This window comes from Nipponia nippon, unplaced genomic scaffold (assembly GCF_047370975.1).
Source record: "Nipponia nippon isolate SJK-2023a ecotype South Korea unplaced genomic scaffold, ASM4737097v1 scaffold_12, whole genome shotgun sequence".
Lineage (NCBI taxonomy): Eukaryota > Metazoa > Chordata > Aves > Pelecaniformes > Threskiornithidae > Nipponia > Nipponia nippon.
This window is the reverse complement of record NW_028262313.1, coordinates 3504179-3521797: the sequence shown is the minus strand read 5'-3', so window position 1 is coordinate 3521797 and position 17619 is coordinate 3504179. Positions and strand designations below refer to the sequence as shown.

At 42.7% G+C, this 17619-nt stretch overlaps 1 protein-coding gene across 5 annotated transcripts in view; it reads right to left on the bottom strand.

The window, feature by feature from the left end:
* Positions 1–17619, bottom strand: part of AMOT (angiomotin) — a 64286-nt gene that overhangs the window by 30914 nt on the left and 15753 nt on the right. For all 5 annotated transcript variants that reach the window (XM_087748429.1, XM_087748428.1, XM_087748426.1 and 2 more), the window contains 2 exons: positions 6664–6829; positions 4307–5225 (listed from right to left, as the gene is read on the bottom strand). In XM_087748429.1, coding sequence (XP_087604555.1) covers positions 4307–5178 — 872 coding nt within the window. In that variant the 5' untranslated portion in view covers positions 5179–5225; positions 6664–6829. The remainder of the gene's footprint in view (positions 1–4306; positions 5226–6663; positions 6830–17619) is intronic.

Below are 17619 nucleotides of genomic sequence, written 5' to 3'. Positions count from 1 at the left end.
AAGCCGCTGATCTCAGCGTGTCAATATTCTAAGCCTAATGAGGACTATTTAGGTGCCAATGTGAACAATTTGAGCCATTTGACTAAAAGCATCTCGTCATTCTGCCATCAGAGACGCATGGGCAGAATTTTGCCGTTTCCACAGGACCTGAGCACTAATGAAAAGAAGACAAAGATGGCCAAAGAAAAACAACAGCAGCAGCTAAATTCTGAACGGACAGTCTTTGTACTGGTATGCCTGGTAATGACACTTTTTTTAAACCTATTGTAAAGAACAACTCTAGGAAATCATGGCTGAGTATTTCTAAACAAGATACATTTCCAAGATTTCCAGCATCTTGGCACTCACGTCCAAAGCCTCTCACATCTTGAAATTATACCAGTCTTGTGGGTTCAAGCTACAACATGAGAGCTGGGAGCCTCTAGTTCTGTTGCATTACCAGCAGCATCAGAGCTTCCAAAATGTCACAAATGCGTTTATATTCCCAGCTAAACAAGATAGTGCAACTGGGGTAATACATCCGATCTTTATAAAAAAATCCTAGCAACCCCACAGTGACAATTAGACCTTTTAAGATCTTGTGTGCAAACTTTTACAGACATGTTCAAAGAACTTTCTAGCATCCCCACTACTTTCAATTTTGTCTTATAAAATACTTCTGCATATATTGTGGGTTCAAAATACCTGGCTCTGAGATCCCCCACATTAACATGAGAATTGTGGAATTTATTTCTCTGGTAAACCAATTTTGGACCAAGAGATTCAGAAAGGTAAATGAACCCAAATGGACTTTTCAAGCCAGACTGCAAAATTTTAAGGTACAAATCACTGTTGGGGCCACCTAACAGAATTGCTGATAGAATGGTAACAGAAGCTTCCCTCCATGAGAGAATGAGTCCTCTAGTAACCCTGCAGTAGTAATCAAAATTATATCTGAACTAACCTCTTCACACAAAAATGCAGGAAGACTCTCAACATACATGGAAAACAAAATTACGCAATCTCCTTTCATTTGCCTCAGTGTCAGAAAGACCTGAAAACCCCAAACACAGGAAAAAAAACTCAGGGCAATAATTCCCACAAGTGTTTAAGTTTGAAAACATAACTTTAAGGGCCACTTCATTTTGAAGTCTGTATCACCCAAGAATCTCTGCTTCCCTTACAGTCCCTGGCACGTATCGCAGAAACACACCACGCGGGCCAAGTACAAACCTGGATTTATGGTTCTGCAACTACAAGGGTCACATTAGCTTTTAAGTCATGAAGACAGAGATATGGAGTAAGGGCAGCTCTGCAAGCAAACCCAGCCATCAGGAGTCCTGAGGCTGCCAGGATTGCAAACACCAAGTCACGCAGAAGATTGGCGGGTAGAGCAACAAAGTGGGGAGGGCAGAAGAATGATGAGATCAGGAAAGGTCTCTGGCTCGTTAAAATTTTTTCTGCCTTTCCAGCTTCTCCTGCCTGTTTCGTGTCCAAGAAGCTACAGTTCCCCTCTCTTCCATAGCCCTCCTGCACAAACTGGGAAATGCTGACTGCAGGAGGGAGCAGCCGATTAGACAGCTGAAATCAAACCAATGCATTTTTGTTCTGCTTCCTAGTCATACCTCATTATCGCCCACTTTGATGCTGCTCAGGGGAACCCAATGGACAGAAGTGATTTACTAATTATGGGACAAATTCTGCAGTCCTCCTTCTCAAAACGTTTCTGTGAAGTCAATGGGATTAATCGCCACAGCAGGAGCTCAGCCATTTGGGCTCCGAACAGAGGATGGCGCTTGAATCAGACAGACAGCTTCCCCTGCACCCAAAACTACGTTAACACCAGCCCCTTCTCCCTCGTCTCTCGCTGTTCTGCCATAGGAGACCGTGCAAGCCCACAGGACACCGAGCCCAGGGCACCCGTCTTCTCCTCTTAGGCCTGAAGGTTTGTTTTCATCACCAATGCTAAACTGCAGCTGAGATATTGGGGAGAGAACAGGATTTTGGAGCTTCACATGCAGCCAGCCCTCTTCTGAACCTTCTTTAAAATTTCCAAATAACACCACAGATGCCTCTGGCATGCCCAGTATTTACATTAAACCAACATCATTACGAACATATACGTGTTCCCAAACTTACACCGCCCAAGAGCAGGTGAGGCAAACTGTTTGCAGACTGGTTTAAACTTACCACACAGCCCATTCCTTTCCCAGACTGGGGAGGGTGAAGCATGAGAATGCTGTGAATTCCCCAATGTTTATCTTGCTCAACGAGTTTTATTTAACCGCATCGTTAGGTCACCCTCAAATTCCCCCGAACAATGAGGGGAAAAACCCGCAGAAAAGGGTGTGGCTTCACAGGCAGAAAGAAGGGGCTTTGTTTCCTTGACGCACAGTTCAAAAAATGCACACATTTACCAACCCAAATTAATCCCGATAAACACAGAGCTGCAGCGCAGGAAAAGCGGAGTCTCTGAAAATACTTTATCCCTCCAGCGAGGCTGCAAAGACGCTCGTTAGCACTGCCTGGTGCGAGGCAAACGCACTCCCCAAAGTTGTATGCCTTTAAAATCCTCACACCATTACCCAGCTGCACCTTTAGTAACACAGAAGGTTTCTTGTCTAAATGACAGTTTCTCTTAAAGTGTGTGGGAGAGGGAGGGGAATAGAGGACTCGCTCCCTTCCTTTGCTACGCTGCTCTGTAATTTATGGATTAGTCTTGCAATTGTTCTACTGCTACAGCATTTGCTTGCAAAGGAAACCTCTTCTCTGTGCAGCTATTTAGGTTAAAAAGTAACCTCATTAGATTCCCAATGCTTTGAAGACAAATTTCAGTTGCTTCCCCTACTGGAAACCTTGCCAGCTGAACCTTTCTCCTCCCTCCCCTTCCCCCCCCATGTTCTTTCAAAGCAGCCAGGATCCATCCAATACAGACAAAAATCACCCTGTCTAGAGGAGCTGACTGTTGGCGTGTTTTCAAATACCTCTCCCTTAAACAGCAAGCAGGCTATGTCTCAGACTCACTATATATAATATTATGAGTATTTCTGATGCAGCATAACCATTAAGGATCTGTTTCCCCTTCCTGTGTGCACAGAGATTTGAGGCCTTTGAATTTTCAAAAACATTTGCAACGAGCTTCTACAATCATTACCCCCCCTAAACCCTTTACTTCCCCTTTTCCTGGCCTCTTTATTATTTATTTAGCCAGATCAAAGGGCCTTTTCATCAGGCTTGTATGCTGCTGAAGTCATTTCAGATCACAAACAATGGTGGACAAACTCTGAAAATAGCTCCCCATAGGACTAGGAAGGTTCTGAGCAGATTCAAATTCCCCAAAGCTCAGACTCTGTTCCCAAATACAGACTGGTTTCTTCTTCACGCTCCCCTCAAAACACAACGGAATATGTGCAAACACAAACGCAGAGAGACCTCACCATTTACTTATGTAGCAACGCCCTCCTGTTGCTCCTTTATATTACCCTCTTAGCTTCAAAAGGAGGCCAAAATCATGATACCAAATCCCACCTGGTCTTGGGCAGAGATGAGACGGTAAGGAAACAGGTAAAGTCAAGTCGTATTTTTAGCCCACCTGAATAAAACTTCATCTTCACCCACTCGGACATCAGTGTTTGGCTCAAGCCAAATCTAGCTCCTTATCTAGAGGAAACCAGAACAGGCTGAGATTTCAAATGATGCAAGGAAAATTAGCGAAAGCTAAACAAGCAAGTCTGGGATGAGGCACAAAGCACACTCCGTTTTCCACTCCTACGCTGTGGTCCACCGAAAATAAAACTTGAAAAACGCTAAAGGAAGCTCGGGTGATTTTTGTTATCTGCACCCTTATTGCTTTCATTCACTTTCTCCTTTCCTATGTAGCATTTAGATGCAGTTTAAACCTAAAAAAAAAAATCTTCTGTCTGGGCAGATGTAATTAAAGAACAGCTTAAGTCTTGCAGTAAGTAACTGCAAGTTTCCACAATGAATCACACCATAACTTTGGCTTTTGTAGCAAACCTTTTGTAAGGCTCTGGAGCCTCAGCATTAAACTTCCCCATGCCATAAAATCAAGCTGCTTTGTTTCATGGCTTTTTTTTCATTTGTGTTTTTTTTTTTTTTTTTTTAAGAGTCAGGCCTTTCTAGGTAAGCTACAGGTTACAGTCCTTCCAGACGCAGCCTGTAGCTGAACACAATATGTCATCTCACATAACAAAGGTGAGATCTTTGCTGAAAGAAAACCTGCCTCAGGAGTGAGGGCAAGGGACTGAGTTTTATACTGTCTTCCCTTACGTGGCTGTCATGGAGTTTGTTTTAAGATCTTGCTTACCTGACTGACCCGTACTCAGGGGGATGTTGATACCTCATCATAGGCCCATCAGATCTTCCCTGCTGGCTCATGCGATGATCACTATAGAAATGTCCCGAGTCCTGAGGTTTGCAGTTCATAGACGGGGTGGACACATTTTTGTAAGGATACTCTGGAGGAGGACCCCGCTGCTCCATTCCTTTCATGTTGGGCTGGGAAGGGGGCTGCACTGAGTTCTTATAGAACTCATTGGAGCCAGAATTTTTATAAGGGTCGCTGGACTGCTGAGGAGAAAGTGGAGAGAGAGGGGAGAGCGGCGCACTCGTGACAGGCGCGTGGGCCTTGACACCGCTAGTGGCCAAGGAGAGCTGCATCAGCCTCTCGCTCAAGGAGCGAACGTGCCCTTGCTTGAGGTCCTTAAGTCCTTCATCCTGGTGGACCTTCCCTGGGCTCACCCGCTGAACCGTGGGCCGCCCTTCAGTCCTCATCTTTTGGTTGGTGACCCCTGTTACGTAAAACGCTGCCCCGACACTAGCATGCGGCTGGCCCCTGAAATACTGTGACTGGACTTTGGCTTCCTCATAGGTCGGGAGATCCTCGCTGTTCTGAAGTCGCGGGGAGAGCTGCTTCTCCATGATGCTGTTGTCCACCTGTATCTCCTGGCCCTGGGGCTCCTGACGGGCAGCATGAGTCACAAGCTGGTGGTCCTGGGAGCTCAGCCCTTCGTTCTGAGATGCTGGACTCCCAGTGCTGTTGAAAGGGGGGGCATTTCCTGTGGCTTGCTGGTGTAAGGCAAGGAGGTTACGGTTGTCATTTGGGTTTCCGTATCTGAGCTGCTCCTGCAGCAGGCGCTGTAAAACTGTCGTAGCTGCTTGCTCTTCTGAATTCCTCATCTCAAACTGTGGTGCCTTTTGGGTGGAATGTAAAAGCTGCCCTTGACCTAAGGAAAGGAGACACGGTTATTAGCGCCTGAGTGGATCAAGCAAGAGACATTTAAGAGCAATGGCTTGAAATACAGAAAAAAAGCAGGTTAGATTACCAAAGGTTCCCATAACAATGGGGGTCATTAAGGCCCTTGACCTAAGAAGGACTTGCATGCCAGGGGGCAAAGCCTTGAAAGGTGATGAAAGGTGACTTGCAAGTTTATAGGAATATCAATCGACTGCAAGCTGTAGGGATGCATGCTGAATACCTCAGACAGCAAGGCTGCTTTCAGGCAGAAAGGAGACCTATAATTCACAGGATGATGGTAAAAATGCCTAAGTCCTGTTTGCTTTACATTTAGGGCTACCAACAGTGAAATACACTTCCCGTATTTCCAGGCAGACAAGGATTAAAGGGTGAAATCAGCAACTTGTCAGTTTTAAGGAAAAAAAAAAAAAAAAAGAAAAAAGAGGCCCATTGAGATAGTACATGGTTCAAAGGAAGTAAAGAAATCTCTTAGCTTAGATCGTTTAAAGCAATTAATGAATACCTCGTTAGCCAGCAGGTTTTTAGAGTTATGAAATACCCAGAGTGAGATCAGCACCTAGTCTCCCTGCTGCAGAAAACACTACGTACTGGTGCAAGCGAGGACTCTGTAACTTCCTGCTATACAAAGGCAACCAAATCCTCGCACATCTAAATATCGTCAGCTGAATGCATGCAAATGCAAGAGGAGGAAAAAGAGTTCTCTGATCTAAGGAACAGAAAAAGACCTCTGAGCGGCAGGAAAAAACACTGTGTACCAATGAGAGAAACACAAAGAGCCAATGTCAAGCACATCCTAAGCACAGATTAAGTCAGTGACCAACAGTGATTACACTTCGCTTGGTCTCCAGTGGAGTCAGGAATTTGTCATGGAAACTCAAACCCACTGGCCTTGCATGAGTTGAAATATCCAAAATTAATGATACCTTTGAGACATTTAACTAAAAGCAGAGCTACTTTTGAGCTAGAACAGTTCAGAATAGGCTATGCTTTACTTGTTGGCTAAGCTGTGGCTCTGCCCTGACAGCAGAACGCGCATTGGTATTCTAGCACATCGACACCCTTTTTCTGTATAACGTTGTCCCTTAGCAAAAGGTAACTTGCTCCCAACAGTTTGTTCCGTGGCAGAACCAGGGAAGGACTGCAGGAGTCAGGGGACCTGAAGCGTCTGCTTTGTTCGGCGTCTCCACAACCACCCAGTTTCTTCCCCAGGCCAGCCTACCGCAGGAGTCTACCCTGGTAACACAAGGCCTCAGGGCATCAAGCAGACAGAACCCTTCTGCCAACGTTAATGAAGGGAAAGTTAAAATCCACCTCTTTCCAGGCTGCCTCACCAAACTAGGAATTCAGGCCCTGTTAACTGGCCCGGAACATGATTCTTCTGGAATCCTCTTTGAAGTGGCACATACCTATTTCCTTCACTTTGACTTCCTTGGTCAGGAGAAGCAGTTCTGCCACATGGGGGGACACACAGAGCCTTCCTCCCGCAAGTCCAAAATCTCCACTCAGAGATGGCTTCAGTCTCCTCTTCAGTAGGCCAGATCACTTGATACTCTCCTCGCTTCCAAAATAATTCTGAGGAAAGCATTGAAAACATCATTTTAATCAGCAGATAAGACCCTAGAAATAATAAACCTCGGCCCATATTTCAGATTTTCCTTTTGTAGCTTCTTGTTTTCTCCCAGAGCCCAACAATTTTGATCCCTTTAGGATGAATGAACCCCCCTGTCCCTAGCAATCTACTCCAGCTGCTGCTTTAATCATGACAATTTCTGCTCCAAGATTAAACGTTGCCAAGTAATGCTCTGTCCCATCTGTGCCTCCAAGTGAAACAGTGATTAAAACCCGCTAATTCTTTAACTCCATTGTTTTATTTCTTGCTAAGAATGAAAGCTGCGGCACAGATGATGATACCCTGTGCTTATGGCTCCTTTTCCAGTGGTGCTGTATACTTCAAACTATATCAGCAGAAATCCTTTGATGAAAGGTGATATGGTTAAATGCTTTATAAACTTCAACAAATTATGCCTCAGAAATGACTGCGAGACTGATCAGCATATGAATATTAACCTTATTTTACAGACTGGGAAAGTGAGGGGAAGAAAAGGACACTGACAAAGTATATGCCAGAAATACACTGCAGAGCACAGGTCGAATTCCCCAAACATTCTTTAATTACGTTACTTTTCCCTTTCAGAATATAAAGCACTAAAGAAACTTTAACCATTGAGGGGAGAATCAGGAGAACATAGAAAAACGTGTACTTAGGTGTGTTACTCAAGAGGCAGTTAAATCTGCTACTGAAGGTGTCCTAAAGAAAAAGGCAAAAGAAGTGGAACATACTTGTGCATTCGGTGTGCTTATACTTTAAGAGCAGGCAATTAAAACAGAACTCGTGAAATTAAAAATATTAATTGAGATGTATAATTTAACTTAATTTCCTGGAATGTTGCAAAAAAATAAAGCAAACAGATGTAGTGAAGGAATGCAGACGTGGATACTTCTGTCTCTGTCTTATTATGGCACACATCCACACCCAACAAAAATTATCTCAGATCTGCAAGTTAAATACTTGAGGTGTCAACAGCAGTTTCAAGGCACATGAACAATATCTAACTAGGGAACAAGGCTGTGCTGTGTGGTATGGTACTTCAAGATGGTGGTTGAAAAAAACCATCTAATGTCAAATTCTTAACTGGTGACTTAGCTCGAGAGGGATATATTGAAAACAGCTGCCAGCAAATATGCAGTAAAGAACCTTTAAACCAGGCATTAAGATAGCAGATAACTAGAGCAATTTCTAGCCTCTTTTCCCAGTGTTGCACAACAGAAGTTAAGGATTCCTTGTCCCCCTCATACCAGTATCATCACTGACTCTTCTTTTTTTTTTTTTTCTTTTTTTTTTTAAAAAAACAAAGTTGCCCTAAGCAACCCTTTTTACTAGAGCATTAAAAGGCTTTTATTATGCAATATGATGCTGCCTTTCCACCCAAATTTCCAGATTTCTTTTGTCTCAACTGGAAAAATCTAAGGGGGTGTGTGTGTGTGCGTGTTTATTTTTTTAATACAAAGATACAACCCAGCTTGACATTCTGCTTCTCTGCCTTAAAGATTTTCTCAACAGACAAATTCAATCTGTGCATGTTTAACTCCTTCAAAGGTTCAAGGAAGTAATTCTGTATGCCACCATTTCACACACAGAGTTTCACTTCACAGCAATACAAGCTTATTCTGCTGATCTGATGAAGGGCGGGCACAGTTCACACTGAAAGTGTTTGCTGGAACTGAATACTACTAAGTTTCGTTTTGATGTAAACTAGGAATCAGCCTGGAAATCCAAAACAAAAGGTGGACTGAGATACAATATGAAGATATTCTGGCCAACAAATCCACTTTCTTTAAATACCAACTGCTAGCATTAAGCCTATTTTTTCCAGTTTTATCCCATTATTTTTAATTAACAAAGAAAATCTTGTGCAACTAACTTGGGTGGCAGCATTCCTGGAATCTGCTTTCTGAGCGAGCTGGAAACTCATGGCAGAACCAGTGAGTTAACTTTTTTATGTAATGAAACACAAAAATGAGCAGTGCAATCAGTACCGAAGCCCATGTGTTATTTATTTGGACACCAAATTCTATCTGCTAGGCTCTTCCAGCAATTTCAGTTTGCGGTGTGCCAAAGATGGGAATTAGTGAGGTGCACTGGAAAAGTTGTTATGATAGAGCTGGAAGGAAATTGGAATAGGTTCTGTAGGCATTTTAAACGGACATATTTGGGGGTTTAGCCTAAATATATTACGATGGATAGGGCTGAATTCAGACTACCAACAACTCTGCAACACTGTACTGGCTTATGGATTGGATGGTGCACTCTTCATAACCACAAAGCCTTGAAAGACCTTGCTTTTCAAGTGGAAAATTCTGTTCCAAGGAACCACTGTGAGGTAGATTTCCCAGGCTGAACCGATTTCGCAGTTCGTTCCTGAGCATCACAGCTCTATCATCTTACTACCTTATTCTAACTTCTAGTCTGAAATTATTCATGGTAACTTTATATCTGCATGTTCTTGAGCAAAACATCAGTCTAGAACTGGTAGAACTAACACAGGAATTGCAAACAGTGTTGCACGTAACCTTGCTGAGATCAAGAATGGGCATAAAAGGGGAGGTAGTGTAGATACTATTTAAGGAAGAAAAGACCCATGTTTGCAGGGCATTGTGTAAAAACTCAGTAGCTGAGGCTTCTGTCTCAAACATGACGTAATTATGCACAGGAACCTTGCCAGTCCCTCGTGAGGAAGGAAGATTAATGCAGAATTTAAAATGATAATACTGCCAGGCTATAAGGAACCAAAGCAGCACATTTCTGTACAGCATGCAAATATTTTTCAGCATTATAAAAATAAACAAGCTTAGACAAGTGAGCTACTCACCACTGTTTGATGAGTGGCTATAACGCTATAGCTCAATTAACCTGCATGGAGCAATAATAACCTCACAAGCGAAGAGAAGCATCTTTCTTTAGCTTGTGAAACTAAGAGGAATGCAAGAGTCCCTGTGAGGACAGCCTGTACATACTTGCCCAGAATTACTGCTTAGCCAAGAAGCTAATTAGCTTACGCATCAGGTGGGATGGGAACAGGTTCACCACCTCAAAAGGGCTGGAGTACAGTTAAGCACTTTCAGTTTTACTGCTAAATTTCGTGTCACTCCTACACAAAACGATCCAGTGACAGTCTTCAAACTCAAGTAGTAAATTTTGCTAAGGAATTCTGTGTTTTTCTTAAAAGATGTGCATGTGATACTGCTTATCCTGGTTGGCAGCAGGTGATGGGATGCTATCAGTTAGATGAAGTCTTAGGCTGTTTTTTTAGGTGCAGAGTTATCTTCAGACGTACCTGCACATGGTAATAGAGGAGGGGAACACAAAACAGAGAGAGCACAGAAAGGACTGGCTGTGAAGTCCCCGGGCAATCGCAGAGACCAGCTCACATGCTGAGTCACCCGCTGTTTAATAGAAATATGCCTTTGCTACATGGCCTACGCAAAACCCAGCAGGCTGATTGCCAGATCCTGCAAAATTCGCTTAACATGAGTGTCTGTAAGACCACTGGAAACGCGGCTATTCTTCACACACACTCGCTTTGAAGTGGCTAGGAGCACCAGACTCACAAGGGCGAGGTCCAAAATCATTTAAGGAATACTGCAGGTTATCACTGAATGCTCTTCATTTCATTTCAGCCCTACCCAAGGAGGAGGAAGGGAGAGAATACACGCTAGGATAGTCCTTGAGAATAAAGGTTCCCAACGTCTGGCGCCAACACCCAAACCTGCAAGGCGGCGCAGAACGAATCCCAGAGCTGTGATAGCATTTTAGCACCTGCTCCTAAACAAAAGTGGGTTTCAGACTCCAACCGTAAACACTTCCCCAGCGTTCATTCAACCATCCCGTCCCTGCTTGCCTAGATCTGCTGACTGTGGCTCAGGTGATCCTGGAGGGTGGCACTGAGCAGGTGCATGGAGCAGGGCCAACATTACTCATCTTCATTCCAGAAGGACAGAGTCACTGGGCAAACAAGAAAAACTTCCTTCTTTTAACTAAAAACAAGAACAATGTCACCCGGAGGGGTGCAAATAATATGCATACCCATTATATTAGATCATCAGGCAACTATAGCGAGAGGCCACCAGAACACACGAAGATTGATCACGGTTCTAACGATTCTCCGGGCCAAACCGAGTCCACCTTCAGCAAGGACTGGACTGCCTCGCCAAGAACCACTAAGTATTCTCCTCAAACGCTCATGGTACTGAGATTTGGGCACAGAACAGCACAAGAAAGCCTGGCAGGCCTGAAGAAAAAGCAGCAAGTCGCTTGGTCTGGCTTGAGATAAATAAGTCAAGACTTCAAGCTAGGAAGACCCCCTCTGAATAACACCTCTAAGGAAAAAACCAAAAAGACCTTACTTGACCTTTGAATTACTGCTCCCTCACTATAAAGTATCAATTTCTTCACAGGGAAGTACCTATAATCTTCACCAACATAACTTAGGTTTTATATTACAAAGGAAAAAAAAAAAAAGAGAAGAATAAACACTTACAGAGCCTGGTATAAATAGGAGTGCTTCATGGCTTTTAAGCATTTTGATAAGAATGCTATGGAATTTCAAGTTCCTCCATAAAATTTCAAAAGTCAGAGGGGCAGGAGGATTTATTCTGAATATACTGGTCTAATAGCAAAACCAGTCTAGGTATATTCATTCAGCTGTTTTCATTGGGAATATTTCTAAGTGAATACATCACACCATTCAGTTACTTGAACTGTTACGCAGCACCACCACGCACTACTCACACATCTGCAGAGAGACAACCCTTTAGTGGCATGTCCTGCAATTTCTGCGTATCTAACGAAACACTAATTCCAGCACAGGCGACGGAAGCTCTGCTAGTAACTCCATAAAGGCCAAGATCTCACCTTTTAGATGTCTTCTTGATAAAACCAGACCAAGCTTACACAGGCTTAGTCACATCAGGTCTCATATCAGAGGACTGCCTCCCAGAGCATACCGAGCAAGATCCGTCTGCTTCGAACTTCACAGATTTCCAGTAATTATCCTTGTAGAACCGGGGAATTGTTGTAAACCCAAGCCACAATTTCAATTCAACATCAAGTTTTGTTTTGTCTTTTAAGAATGCTCCACTTCTTGCTGCTGCTAGCACTCAGGCAGCGCCCTGCCTCTGTCGTCAGCAGCCCCTGTCCCACAACTATCCCAAGTATGCTTCAGCACCATTTTCATTGCATTGTGTGGTTTCTCTGTTCCTTCACTGATTTAGTCCAGGCCTCTCCTCGGGGCTCTCAGATAATGAAAACCATGTGAGGGTAAAATGTAATCTTCAAACACGCAAACCAGTTTCATGTGCATTATCAGAAGGGAGCAAAACGTTGACAGTGCATCATTTGTCCCTACCGATAGGATCAGGCTGTTTTAATTGCTGGTGAGATTAAAAAAAGATTAGAATCACCATCTACATGAAAAATAAAGTCCAAATTCAAACCTAAAAGCTTAAGTCCTGAAAACAATGGAAATACGCTCCCCAAACAGATCTATCCGTTTCATGCTACTTTAAGGTAGTTTTTCCTCATGTCAATTGTGACATCCTGATAGTTTGTATTATAAGCTGACACAAATAAAAACTGCAGGTGGAGAAGGGTGTAGAGAAGAAAACAATCACTATGGCCTAACTTTAGCATGGAATTTTCTGGCTTTTTCTAGCATTACCACAATTTGAACTATTTTAAGCCCCCATATGGAGGAGCTCTTCTTATTTCACAAAGCAATTTTACAGAATTTAACGGGACTAGTCACAGAATACGGAAAGCAAGCAGGCATGGGCCCTCCTTTTTTCAAAGGGCTGCTTTTTTTTTCCTTTATAAAAAGAAACAGCTAAAATACAGCTAACTGATCAGTTGTCAGTCAGCCTAACAGAGCTGGCAATGCTCATTCTGAGATGCTGTGGCTCAGGGAAGGGAACAAACCTAATGCGGTACTGGGACAACCCAACACCACAAAGCAAGCCCATTTTGTGATCTCAATGGGTAGCATGGGTTAAAAAGATGGATCTGCTTTTTTTTTTTTTAAAGTAAAACCCAACAGAAGATCCAGACCACCAAATTTTTAGAAAGCAGCGATGTTGTAAAGTGGTTTTGGTGTTGTTCTTTTATCATAACCACCTGGGTTTTTCATGTGCACCTTGTAAAAACCTTTAATGACTTGTAAAATGATTAATTAAGCCTCACCACCACACTGGGAGGAAGATACTGGTATGTTCGTTTTAGCGCAGCGTTGATTGGCTAAGTCCTGGCCTACACGTATGTTTTTGTTGCCACAACTATGTCACCCAGGGAACTGATTTCTTTCAATGTAACTATTCCAGCAACCACTCTAAAGCAGATGCAGTTATGCTAGGAAATAATTGTTTTTAGGTATATTACTTAAGAAACCTTGTGTAAACCATACCAGCAAAACTTCTTCCTTGCTAGCACAAACTTCATCGCTACTGGAAAGATCATCCATAATAACTGGAGCAGCAAATACTTTAAGCATAGATCCTGCCTACACAGTTTTGATCGAGGATGTAGGCACCCCAGAACTTGTGCAAGCAGAAGGCAGGGAACTTTGAGTATTTTCTACAACTGGAGAAGATGCTTCTGCAAGGTATCCCTAGCAGCTGCAGAAACAACAAGTTGGAGTTACACAATATTCCCCTAATGAAGGAAATCTGCATGTTCGTGTTTTGATGGTGCAGTGTCAGCAACTAATAACACACCACGATCTTATGCACTTAAGCACAGAGATGTGCTAAAATGAACTGCACTGAGCACGCAGAAACCACAGGTAACACATTGCTCCTTAAGCATGAATCCAAAATAACTAACCTTGGCCCAGCTCTCATTCCGAGCTGCAGTCAATGCCCGCAGCGCTTGCAGCAGGACATGCATCGAGCTCTGCACTGCCTGAGGAAGAGGGAAGGGATGTGACTGCCAGGGCCTCGCTCGGGCTGGAAAACCTGCTGTTCTGTGTCTCACAAGGCAACCATAGCTGCAGTGCTCCCTCGGAACCGTCTGCCTCCCACAAGCACCATCCTGGGCCCTGATCTCCATTTCAGCCTTTTGAGATTGCTCCATCGAAACATCCCTCCAAAACGCCACCTGAGCAGCTTGGGATGGGGCTAGTGGCCTCCCATACAAATTTTCTCTTGCCATCCCTACTTCCCCAAATCAGAAATGGACTGGTCTTTCGCCAGGTGGTAAATCCACTCTTCCCCCATGGGTGCTAAGATTTTTTTATTACTTCTTTTAAACAAGATCCAAGTGTTCCACACCTGATCCCAACTCGGCAACAGCAAAAGCTGGTTTTTTTCATGTAACTTTGGAGTACCCTTTTCTGCCTGCTCTCTGCGGTTTCCTGATCTTACCCAAAGGAAGGGTGGAATAGACTACATAATTGCTCTCATTCTCTTCAACCTTTATCATTCTGCAGTAAAAAGTGTTTCAAATTTCTTTTTACCCAATAGAAATATCAGCATTCATTTGTGATGATTTCAGTAAACCACAGATTACCGATTCCTTGCGCATCTCCGCAGGCTATCTTACGCTGCTTTTATGTTCTGTGTCTCCAGAAATACGGAGGAGGTTTCAGCTTTGTGTCTTTTCAAAAAGACAATGGGAAAACTAGGAAGATATGTTTTCCCACCCGGTTTTTCCCAAGCCCCACAATAAGACTGGCTAGCCCTAGTATGAAGCAATAAAATCTGTTTCAGCTGGACACAGAACCACCCAAATTAGAGCAGCAGGAAAAGTCCACCAAACCCTGAAGTGAACAAAGTCACTGAAATGTGGAATTACTTTCCCCGAGGCTTACAGTAAATAATCCTAAGAAACTAAGTAATTCTTTAAAAAACAAGCTGCATAGAGACACAAAGCATTTTAAAGCAAACAAACATTACTGTGATACAACTCTTAGACAAGGTCTTACAAATGTTAATTAATTCATTAAACAAAAACTTAAATTGGCTTAATTCATAGACATTCCTGTAAGAGAACTGCTCAACAACATCTTGGTCTACAATTACACACTGTAAGTGCTTTACTAATACAAATAATAGCAAAGCCTTTAAAAACCAATTTTATTAGATCAGTGAACTTTTTTATGGTTTAAACAAAGTCTTGGTTCTATACTCTAACCAATACTGATGAACCTTATATAGTTCAGCAGTAGTTATCACGGAAAATGACCAAAGCCCTCTCTAAACTCCCAAAGATTTTCAAATATTTAGTATTTAAAAAAATAAAAGGTTATTTTAAGATTAGACACAACCCAAGCCAGACAAGTCATTCTGAGAGAGGATGAGAAAGTAAAAAAGCAACAAGTATGAATGGCAGTATTTATCTCTGAACCCCTTCTGCAGGACCAAGAATGCAGACTGCGTGCCAGTAAAATATGAGACGATTCAGCTATTAGAAACAGGAGCGAGCACTCCCTCTTCCAGTGCCAACCTAGCAATACGGGAGCTGCTCACAACAAAGCATGACGCATCGAACAACCATCATGAAGGATGACCACAACTCATGATCCCCAGGCGCTACAGGAGTCTCCAACACACGTTCGTCCTTCAGTTACGCCAAGCACCTCGCATAACCACTACTCTGCTAAGACATGATTTTAAGGCTTTGGGAACTCTGTTTCCACAGGCCTTTTTATTTTGTTCTCAGCTTTTTGCTTGGTTCATGTCGTCTTCTTTTCCATTCCTGTTTATTCACCTATTCCTATTCATTCACCTATTCATTCCTCATTCACCAATCTCCCGCTTACATCAAATGTCTGGTTTGCCCTGAATGGCCATTTATACACAGGTAAATTTCAAATATATTCTTACTTAAAAAAAAATACACCTAAGTGTCTAGGTAAACACAAATTTCATCAACCCTGAAAAACTCCTTTCACTTACAGGCATAGTAGGCAAGTAAGACAAATATTATATTGCATATTTAAAAAGGAATTGCTCCTAGGAGTTCCTTTACATTATTATTCCCCAAAGTTGTTGAGATTTCTTTTTCTGTCTTGAAGATTACAATTGCAAGGCTACTCTGGAGAGCCAAGTAATGTGCAAGATCTGGATATTTGCTGACTTCAGAGTTCATTTCAGCATCAGATCCGGTCGAAGCATGAACCAAATACTTTTGCAAAAGCTGAAGGTACGGCGGTAGCATGGAGGCTGCAGTACGCAATCCCTCCTGCGGCCAGCACTGCATTCCAGAGTTGTTTGGGAATACACTCTCTCCTGTCTAAAAGGGTTTAACAACTGAGAAGCTCCTGCAACCAAACTGGACTCATAGGGCAGCTATGTGCCTGTTCTTTCATAAAGACGATGATTTAAAGCCTACAATATGATGATGCCATATATGGGGCACACGCACAGAGAAGATCAGGCACAGGAGGTAGATGAAAGTCTAATCTAGAAACTAACAACGCATCAGATCGTAAGACAAGCAAAGAATTCCTGAAAGCAGAAAATGAGCTTACAGAAATCGGTTGTGGCCCAGATTCAGCACAATGGACTAAAGCATTTTGACAAATCCTCTAGTGCTTCCTGAAACTTTATAACCCCAGGAATAGGCAATTTGGAACACTTCTATGAAGAACCAAGAGACCTAAGTCCTCTCTTGTATTTCAGTGGATAGAAAAGGAGAAAGAGACCCTTCAACCTTGCCCATCACCAAGAATGGCTGTTCTCACACTATTATAAACATTTGGTCTCCATGGAAGGGGGATACCTAGCAGCAAACATTGGCAACCAAGGACATTCCACTGCCACTATATCGTCCCCAACAGCAAGGAGAAAAAAAAAAAAAAAAAATCCATAAGGCTGTTTCGACTAGGAAATCTTTGAGAAGACTTCTTCAAAAGTAAACGTCTGAAAATCCCTTGAAATATGGGAACGTGTAACAACAGTTAGCTGGGGGAAAACAGGCATCTTACTTTATTCTGAAAGCATTTACGCTTCACCCCAAAGTGGGAACATCTAATAATCCAAGAACCTTTTGCCAAGAACAAGGTCATAGTTTTCTTTTTAATTCAGAACAGAACCTAGCACACACCACATTCTGCACTGAATGGAGAATCTGGTAGTTCACAGGTGTACGGAGCCAGGTTTTAGTTCAATGCAAAGTCTTTAACATGTAAGAACTTTCTTACACTGGGCTTTGTCTTCCCGTCGGGTTACAGTTCTGCAGCTCTTTAAAAGCTGTCAGTATGAACGAAGCAAGAACTGCAAAACAGAGTTCTGCCCCAAGAGAGGTATGAACAGATAAATTCATTCACAGCTAAAAGTATTTACACATTAACATACACTTGGACTGTTGATAATTCTAGAATTAAAGACTCATCTCTGTATATATATTAATACGGCAACAACCTAAACCTACACAGATTTTGCTCCATGTTAAGAAAATAATTTTACTTCAGCTGTTCATTCATTGTAGTGACAGTGAGCCCTAGCCATGGACCAAGACATCATTGTGCTATACAGAGTTAAATGGTGCAAGTTGTTCCATCAAAAAACCCACCAACAACACCACCAACACCCTCAAAAAAAAAAAATCACATTACACTCGACGGGAGACAAAAGGAAGGGATAGAAGAGGGAGAAGCGTTTACGTTTTGAGAACTTGGGGGCTGCAAATTCTCAATTTCACTGTCACGGTTAGGAAAACGTGGCAGTAAAGCAATGCAACCTTATTTCTAAAAAAACAAAAAGATTGGTCAGTCTGCTGATGAAAGACAGGATAAAGAGAACAAGAGAAC